At 42.6% G+C, this 8,492-nt stretch overlaps 2 protein-coding genes across 2 annotated transcripts in view; one reads left to right on the top strand and one right to left on the bottom strand.

Annotated features, from left to right (window-relative positions):
* Positions 1-5,686, bottom strand: part of LOC306818129 (transcription intermediary factor 1-alpha-like) — a gene marked incomplete at its 3' end in the record, with an annotated part of 6,140 nt that extends 454 nt beyond the window's left edge. Inside the window, 16 exon segments of the mRNA XM_079335504.1 lie at positions 3-83; positions 236-261; positions 264-361; positions 519-576; positions 690-840; positions 955-1,077; positions 1,185-1,439; positions 1,532-1,680; positions 2,467-2,581; positions 2,691-2,837; positions 2,947-3,061; positions 3,190-3,306; positions 3,532-3,664; positions 4,199-4,346; positions 4,449-4,567; positions 4,921-5,686. Coding sequence (XP_079191630.1) covers positions 3-83; positions 236-261; positions 264-361; positions 519-576; positions 690-840; positions 955-1,077; positions 1,185-1,439; positions 1,532-1,680; positions 2,467-2,581; positions 2,691-2,837; positions 2,947-3,061; positions 3,190-3,306; positions 3,532-3,664; positions 4,199-4,346; positions 4,449-4,567; positions 4,921-5,185 — 2,100 coding nt within the window. The 5' untranslated portion in view covers positions 5,186-5,686.
* Positions 4,986-8,247, top strand: LOC306818229 (aldo-keto reductase family 1 member D1-like). Its single transcript, XM_079335677.1, has 10 exons — positions 4,986-5,066; positions 6,016-6,135; positions 6,257-6,424; positions 6,561-6,677; positions 6,822-6,899; positions 7,074-7,196; positions 7,346-7,455; positions 7,541-7,706; positions 7,819-7,901; positions 7,979-8,247. The coding sequence occupies exons 2-10, from the start codon at positions 6,043-6,045 to the stop codon at positions 8,019-8,021; spliced, it is 981 nt and encodes a 326-aa protein (XP_079191803.1). The 5' UTR covers positions 4,986-5,066; positions 6,016-6,042; the 3' UTR covers positions 8,022-8,247.
* The last annotated feature ends 245 nt before the right edge of the window (positions 8,248-8,492 follow it).

Genomic DNA, 8,492 nt, shown 5'->3' with positions numbered 1-8,492 from the left:
GCAGGAGCCTTCTGCTGCTGCCGAGGCTTCGACTGAGCCCCGGTGCTGCTGTCGGCCAGGCTGGACTTGACGCTGGACTGCACCTGTATCACAAGAAAAATTCAAAAACAAACTTACATTGTATGCGCTCTAACGACTTTTTAAAACACACACATGACAAAGCCGAATCCCTCTGTATGCATCGCCATCAATATTTGACACAAAGTGCTCCGTAATTCTCAAGTAATTGCCTTACAAAATGAACTTCGTCCTCGTCCTCTGTTCGTCCTTGATGACGATGACGGGCCCGGGGGACACCCGTCTTCGTCGCTTGGCTGGCGGTGCAGACGTGGTCTCAAACGTCGGCTTCCAGTGAGACGTCCTTCGAAGACGAGATTAGAAGAGAAATGAGATAAAATATAAAAAACATGGTGATGACTGTCTACTTGTGTTTGGGGGACTGTGTGGATACATTGAGCAGATTAAAGTTGTTGGAACAGTGAGAGGAGGGGAGTATATGTTTATGGAGCTTATCTTACCCGGTGCTTCTGTCTGAGGAAGTCGGCTTGGCCATCGGAGAGTTCTGTCTTGCTTGAACTGAAGAGAAGCAGAGAGAGAGAGAGAGAGAGAGAGAGAAAAAAAACCCAACAACTTCATTTACAATTCAAGTTCACATTGGAGGGATGTTGCTACGTAGCTGTGCTAATGACCTGCTATGTGATTGGGTATGCTCGGTTTGTCTGTGGCGGCTGAAGTCAGAGTGGAAGCGAAGCTGGGTTTGGGGACGGAGATGGTGATGGAGGGGACCGATCCTCCTGCCACCTCGCTCCTCTTGAAGTAGGCCGACTCCACCGGGCCCCGCTGAAGAAAAGCACAAACACACACACAAAAAAAAAAAAGTTTGAAAGCTCCAAAAAGTGATCCGATATCACGCTCAGTTGACGTCGACCTTTTTTAATCTCCTCCTGTACCGACCTGATGGAGTTGAGTCTGTGTTGCTGTACCAGTGGACAGAGGCTGTGGGTAGCGGGACGTACCCTGCAACATATCCACGAGTTTAGGAGGGTAGCTGGAGTTATGGATCAGTTCTCTAAGAGACTACATAAGGAGAGAAATCTGGATGAAAGAGCATCTCAGGTTGTCTTGAATCTTCAAGTTCTGCTGTGTGGAAGCCCTCGAGCTTCACTGTTCTTGTATTCACTGACCTGAGCGGGCGGGTATCGCGTGTTGTGAATCATGGAGGATGTTGGACTTCGGGGGTTGGGGTTGGAATTTCCGTATCTGCGTCCCGGCTGCATCAAGCTGGGCGGCCCTTGGGAGGGAGAGGAACCACCGTGGATGGGTCTGGTTGGGGGCGGGGGGCCCGGGGGGCCCGGGGGTCCTGGGAGCTGGGTGTTCTGATACCAGGACCAGTGGTTAGGAGCGGGCTGCCTGTGGGGATGCTGGGAAAGCTTGTCGACCTTTGAACAGAAGAACGAGCACAATCGGTGCACTGCATGTGGAGGCGGAGGGTGGAGGGGTGCGAGTCGGGTCACCGTGACGGAAATCTAACCTGCAGCTGGAGCTGAGCCAGCGTGCCCTGACGCTGCTGGGCTGCTGTGATGCCTCCTGTGACGCCTCCTGTGGGGGCTTCTGGTCTGATCCCGGCCTGATGGTTGGTGATGGGCGGCCGGCCAGGTCCCCTTTCTACGAGCAGAGAACCTGGAGAAAAGAAAGAACACAAAAACGCTCATTTTAACCCTGAATTGAAGCATTTAGGGAAGTAAACCTGTATTTTACGTTTTAATGGATCAGAATTCTAAAGAGCTTTGGCGCCATCTGTTTCAGTCCACAACATTTAAAGGTAGAAACAAACGTCAGCTGAGGGTTACACCTGCTGTTTGTTCACTGTCAAACTACAGAAGACATCAGTAAAAGATCTTCAGCAGAAAGGTTCTAACAACCGCCGTGTTGTACATGTTGTGTGTATTGTGTCTTTAAAACACTCAGCCCGGATAAGATGAACACGTTGTTCTACTGTGTCATCTCTATATTCATAATGCCAGGAAGCATGCAGCGTGCACACGGCCAATCAAATTGAAGATAATGGAGAAGATTCATTAAAAAAAAATGTTTTAACAAAAAAGGACTCAACACGGAGAAGATAAAATGACGTTTTAAAAAAAAAGTTCCCATGTTTATCTCCTGATCTGATGACTTTGCACTCGTTACTGGAAGTCATTTCTTTTTTTAAATTCCTTCACTCCCTTTGACAAACCACAGCTGCTTACAGCATGACCTCACCATTTTAACATCTTTGTCTGTTTCACATTTCATTTGTTTGCCGGTTCTCCTTGGAGCCCAACAAGTTAGGTCAGATTAAAGAAAAAATTTAAAAAAGAAAGAAAACTTGATTATAATTAAGCTTCCGATTCACAGTGAGAATCGGTGGCAGGGATCAAATATCAGGCGAGCGGGTTTTGTCTTTGCGTGTGCTGCCGGTCTTACCCAGGTCTACATTAGTGGCCCAGAAACCAGAGCGACACTGGAATCGAACCGTACTCTGAGGGACGATCGAGGGATTGCAGCTTGCTCTCATCAGGTAATGGATCTGAAAAAGGATCTAAGACCAAACAAAAAAAATGACTTTAGAGGAGACGGGTAAGGTTTTAAACAGAACAGCAGTGACATACACAAACAAACAAACAAACAGGCATGATAAAGTCACTCACCAGCCTCTTGCAGTAGAGGAGGGCTGTGCCACTGTGGCTCGCTGTAGCCCATTTAGTAAAGTTGATGACGTGGTCGAGGTGGCGGCTCAGAGAGCTCACATCCTCTTGCTGCTTTTTTAAACCCAACTCGTGGTCCTTGGTCAGAGCCTTCGAGAAAATGCATGAATTGACTTTTAGAGGGACGCTAAAACGTCACATTTAAGGCTCGAGATGCCATCAAAAAAAAAAAGAAAAAAAAAAAGCAGAGTGATCCAACCTCCAGCTGATTCACGAGGATCTTTCCTTTCCGGTTGATCTCCATGATCAGGTTACAGATGGACTTCTTTATTTCGTTCGTGACAGCCTTGCGGTTCTCTTCCACTTGCTGAAGCCTGCGAGAACAAAATCGAATAAATGGCCTCAGCTCAGACATGAAGGACCGATTTTACTACAATTAAAATGTGTCTGGAAAAAGTGAACAGCAAATATCAGCACAGAAGGCTGGAGGGGATAAACGCACCCATTGCCGATGCAGTTGGACACTTCCTCGATCGCCTTTTTCTTCTCTTGCAACTGCTGCGTCATGTTCTCCAAGTGATGCCTGTGGTTTCTGTACGCATCCTCCAAAAACTGGTAACTGCACAGGAAAAAGTAGATCCGTACAAAGTTTGGACATTTACACTCAGAAGTTAATTAAACGTGTAGATAAAAACTAAAAAAAAGCTTGTGAAATAATGAGAGCTGCATCACCATTGGTTGTGATTTAGGACAATGCATTCAATGCCAATATTTAAGGTGACAGACACAACACTGCCTTCTTTTTTTTTACATGGTAGAAGGGGGAAACAAAAGGAGAGCCTACTTGTGATCCTTGTGCTTGAGCAGCTGACAGTCTCGACAGGTGAGTCGGTCGCATGTCTCGCAAAACAGCTTGAGCGCCTCCTGCTTGTGGATGTCGCAAAACACAGGCTTCTGTGCCGAAATACCAACTGCTTCTGGGATGGAGACAAAAAAAGGGGGGGGGGGGTTCAAGAGAACAGAGAAAAATGAAGTCAGATTATGTCCCTTTAATAGATTATTTTAAATATTTAAACCACTGGTATTAAGGCGTGTGATAAGTCAATGTCTTTTCGAAGCGCCTGCCAAGCTCCTCTCTTCAAAGTTGAAAAACCTCACTACTAACTCTGCCGTATGTATTTTTAAAACAATAACTTATCTCTGTAATGTCAGTGGGGGGAAAACAGAGACCAAATACTAAGCGTAGACGCCTGAGTGACATCAGCGTTTCCCACAGAATGACAAGATACCTGGACAGGGACCTTCTTTTTCTGTGAAGCAGGCGTGATGCTGCTCTCTTGGTTTTGCCGTGAGGTCCAGAAAGTCCCCATGCTAGAAATTCTGTCTCACCCCTACCATGTAAATGCCGTCTATAGAATGAATAATCACAATAAAGCATTGAGAAATGACCTGGTTTTCCTGAGGTACTAATCGCATGAAGCTGTTTTCCTGCCATGCACATCACACAATACCTGGGGACATCTCCTCCTTCTGGCGTATAGTGTGATCCCTTGTAAACTTGACCCTTTGGTGCGCCTCGATACACGTCACACACAGAAACTCCACACACTCCACGCAGTAGCCAGTGGCCTCTGTGTTGTCGTCGCAGCTCATACACACCTGTTTCAGACAAGACAAAACAAATGCACAGAAGACATGATGACTAGGAAGAAAAGAATAAACAAATTTACTGAGGGACGGACACAAAGCATGATCACAAACCTGGCTGGTTTTCTCCACCGTGCTGCTCGGCACCTCAGCGGAGTCCTTCACAAAGAAGTTATCCAAAACGTCCATTTCCCAGCATTCTTGTCTGCATACTGGACATCGGATGGCGCCCACTGGAGCAAGACATCAGATTAACAACAGAGTATTTTAGACCTTTTTAAGTAGCTGTGGAGCATTCTGAGAGAGCAGGTTTCTACAGAGTCACAAACCTCCTCTGGTGCTTTGTTCATGTTATATTTGGACTAAAGTCCAGCACAGATGTTTCATTTAGAGCACAGAGGACTGTTTGAAAAGATGAAAACAGGTAAGAATATGTCCCCTTTAACTAATATGAGACTGAAATATGAGTCAAGCATGACTGTAGGAGGATTGTTTATCCTTATCAATGCTATATTAAAGTTTGATGAGTGATGGGGCGTTAACAGCTGCATTGCAATCACAGCCTAAAAACACCAGACATGCTCACATGGTTTGTTGTCTCCTTGTCCCTGTTGGTCCCGTCTCGGCTCTGCGCTCTTGAAGGGAGCAGGAAGACACCTCTTGCAGAAGGAGTGAAGGCACGGCAGCAGTTTGGGCTCTCGGTTGTGAAAGCTCAACTTGCAAACAGGACAGGTATCCATGAGCCCGAATGTACCTTTCAGCCTTTCTTCCTCTGCGGGCAAACTCTCCGCCTCGTTCTCCACGATGATGACAATGTCGTCGTTGTCAACATTTTCACCACTTTCATCCATTTTCTATATTTATCAGATCTCTCCAATCAATCAATCAATCAATCGATCAATGTGTCGTAGTGAACGGAAACAAAAGATACTTAAACTGACTTGACAAGACATACTGTAAATATCAAAATGGATCTCATTAGTTGTAACTTTAAAAACACAGTCATCTCTGTATACAAGGTGTCTGTTAGCGTATTTAGCTCATATGTTATTCTTCCGTTTTTTGAAGCTAAATTAGCATCTTAGCCTTCTCAAATTGCAGATATGCTCATGACAAAAAAAACACATTCCCCGGTTTCTTTTCTTCTTTTGTTTAAATGCTGCTTTTAAAAAGACCTGACGCCAGATACGTACTAGTACATAACAACAATGCTTCATGTATAGTATTTTTAAAGCTCATATGTCCACTGGAGAGGCGACCATCTGTTAGCTAGCTCAAAACACACATACCATACATTACCCAGACTGCACTGCGGTGTTTTAAAGCCACAGCGCCCGTCAAAGACCAAACTAAGTTTATGGTGGTAATGGGCAATTTAACAATGACGCGCTTCTAATTAAATATAATTAGAGTGACTTATAGTTTAAATGGTTACATGAAGTCAGACTTTAAATGGCTACATTTAAACTATATTACAAACATTATATGTTTGAACTTATTAGAACACTGTTTGTGTTGTTTTTTTTTTTTACTCTTTTTTATTTGCTTGCCTTTGTGGGAGGCTTCTCTCTCTCAATGGGAGGAGTCTGCACAAACAGAAGTTTTAATGCGATACAGAAACTTATCAAGGGTGTCGACGTGGATTGAAAAACATATTTATATAGTCTGTTGTTTTAAATAGTGGGCAAAGGAGAAAGCTTGGACTGACATGGACTTCACAGCAGAACATCACTCCATACCTCTGAGTGATGGAAACAGCATACCTTTGATAGGACTGGGAACTTATGGAGACCCCCGCAAGGTAAGACGCATTATTTAGCACGTTGAACATAGGACAGATGCATAAATAATTGACCTGCATGTCAAATATAAAGAAGATGAATAAATTGCATGAGACATGTTTACTTTTTTCACCCCAATAGACTCCCAAACGGACTGCATATGAATCAGTCAAAGGGGCTATTGAAGCAGGGTACAGACACATTGATGGAGCTTTGGTTTATTTCAATGAAGACGAAGTGGGGGAAGCAATAAGGGACAAAATTGCAGATGGAAGTGTGAAGAGAGAGGACATATTCTACTGTGGAAAGGTTTGTGTCATGTCTTGTAGTGTGTGAAGTTGTTGTGAAGTTGATTTCAGTAGACTGACCTACTTCTCACTGTAAACTTCATAGCTTATTTTGTTTTGCTACAAAACTAACACTTTTTTTTTGCACTGATATGCAGTTGTGGAACACATTCCATCCTCCAGAATTGGTACGACCTGCTCTGGAGAGAACTTTGAAGGCATTACAGCTGGATTATGTTGACCTCTATATTGTTGAAATGCCCACAGCCTTCAAGGTATTGATCTTGTTTCGTCAACATCAACAACATGCCTGTTTTATAGTAATAAGTATAGTAATAATTGTGTATTTAAATTGATTGCATTTCATAAAGCTGTGTATTATTGTGAAACTCGTCACAGAATATTCTTGTTTTTAAAAGCCAGGAGATACATTTTACCCCAAAGATGAGAATGGGAAGCACATTTATCACGAGACAGATCTATGTGCTACTTGGGAGGTGAGACACTTTGTTCATTCGATGTGACACTCAAACAAGAGAAATCACTGGCAATGATTGTTAGGAGGAGGATTGTTAGGCTGAAGTAGGCTTATACAACTAACTAACTATCAGCTTGTTCAAAGGTCAAAGTCTAACTTGTTTTCTAACCATGACACAACTTGCAATGAGCAGGCTATGGAGGCTTGTAAAGACGCTGGGCTTGTAAAATCGATTGGTGTGTCCAACTTCAACAAAAGGCAACTGGAGCTGATCTTGAACAAACCTGGGCTGAAACACATACCTGTGTCCAACCAGGTACATACATAAATAGTCTCTCTTTATAAACACTCACTTGGTATGCATTATAGGCTAAATAGTAACTTATACAACCAACACAACTCAAAAGGAAATATTATATCAGTATTAGGCTACGTAAAATATTTTGTGTTTGCTTTTTAACAAAGGTTGAATGCCATCCATATTACACTCAGCCCAAGCTTCTTGAGTACTGCAGGCAAAATGACATTGTCATTGTGGGATACAGCCCCTTGGGGACATCCAGAGATGCATCCTGGTATGGGAGAAAAAATGGTTGTTTGTAACTCGTCACATGGAACATATACATTGCCATGTCATAGTTATACTTATCATTTTAACAGGGTGAACCTAAAATGCCCCCCGCTGTTGGAGGATGAGCTACTGGTATCAATTGCTAAAAAATATAACAAGTCCGCAGCGCAGGTGGCCTTGAGGTTCAACGTGCAGAGAGGAGTGGTGGTCATTCCGAAAAGCTTTAACCCTGTTCGCATCAAGGAGAACTTTCAGGTGTGTTCATAATGCAACATGCTCTGCACAGTATGCATGAAAAAAAGCCATTTAAAAAAAGAGTCTGCACAGCATGAGATGTGTTCAGATTGATCTCTTTTCAAAACTGCAGATATTCGACTTCTCTCTCTCCGGGGCTGAAATGAAGGCAATTGAGGGACTGAACAAGAATATTCGATTTGTGGAGCTTCTCATGTAAGTATCGTGTGATTTATATTCTGTTCCTTAAAGGAAATAAATAAATAATTCCATTGTCACTTCTGACTCAACAGGTGGTCTGATCATCCAGAGTACCCGTTTCACGATGACTACTAGACCCTACAGAAAACTATTGTCAGAGCACTTAAATTCGCCTGTTGATTTAAATGCTTTTGGACACAACCAAACATAATTTCATGCCACTTTTATTTTATAATGCAAAACCAAATTTATATTCCATGTATGCCTAACATAACCTGAAAATAAAGCTAATGCCAGTTCATTTTGTATTTAACATGTATCCCTTTGTAAATGACATTAATAATAAAATAATATTAACGAAGAGTAAGATTTGGACCTGGTCTTTGTGTAAATGGTCTCAATATAACGTTTGGTATGAATTAACGATATACAAATAAAGATTTATTGATATAGTTAAATTATCTCTTTATTTTTATAAAATTGGAAACAATTTAAATAATATGTTAACTAATGCATTTCTTTCAGATGGGGTTGTCTGGTCTAGAGGCTTATAAAGCAATATTAAATAATGTATTTATTTTACACAGTAATGTGACGTCTTCAATA

This window comes from Symphodus melops (genome assembly GCF_947650265.1).
Source record: "Symphodus melops genome assembly, chromosome: 22".
NCBI classification, from domain to species: domain Eukaryota; kingdom Metazoa; phylum Chordata; class Actinopteri; order Labriformes; family Labridae; genus Symphodus; species Symphodus melops.
The sequence above is the reverse complement of the archived record's forward strand: the minus strand, read 5'-3'. Positions and strand labels throughout refer to the sequence as shown.

Excerpts from the sequence above, each read along its gene's own strand:
- LOC306818229 (XM_079335677.1), top strand. The coding sequence starts at position 6,043 with ATGGACTTCACAGCAGAACATCACTCCATACCTCTGAGTGATGGAAAC. Across the intron at positions 6,425-6,560 it reads ACATATTCTACTGTGGAAAG|TTGTGGAACACATTCCATCC; the intron begins GTTTGTGTCATG and ends ACTGATATGCAG. Across the intron at positions 7,456-7,540 it reads ACATCCAGAGATGCATCCTG|GGTGAACCTAAAATGCCCCC; the intron begins GTATGGGAGAAA and ends TCATTTTAACAG.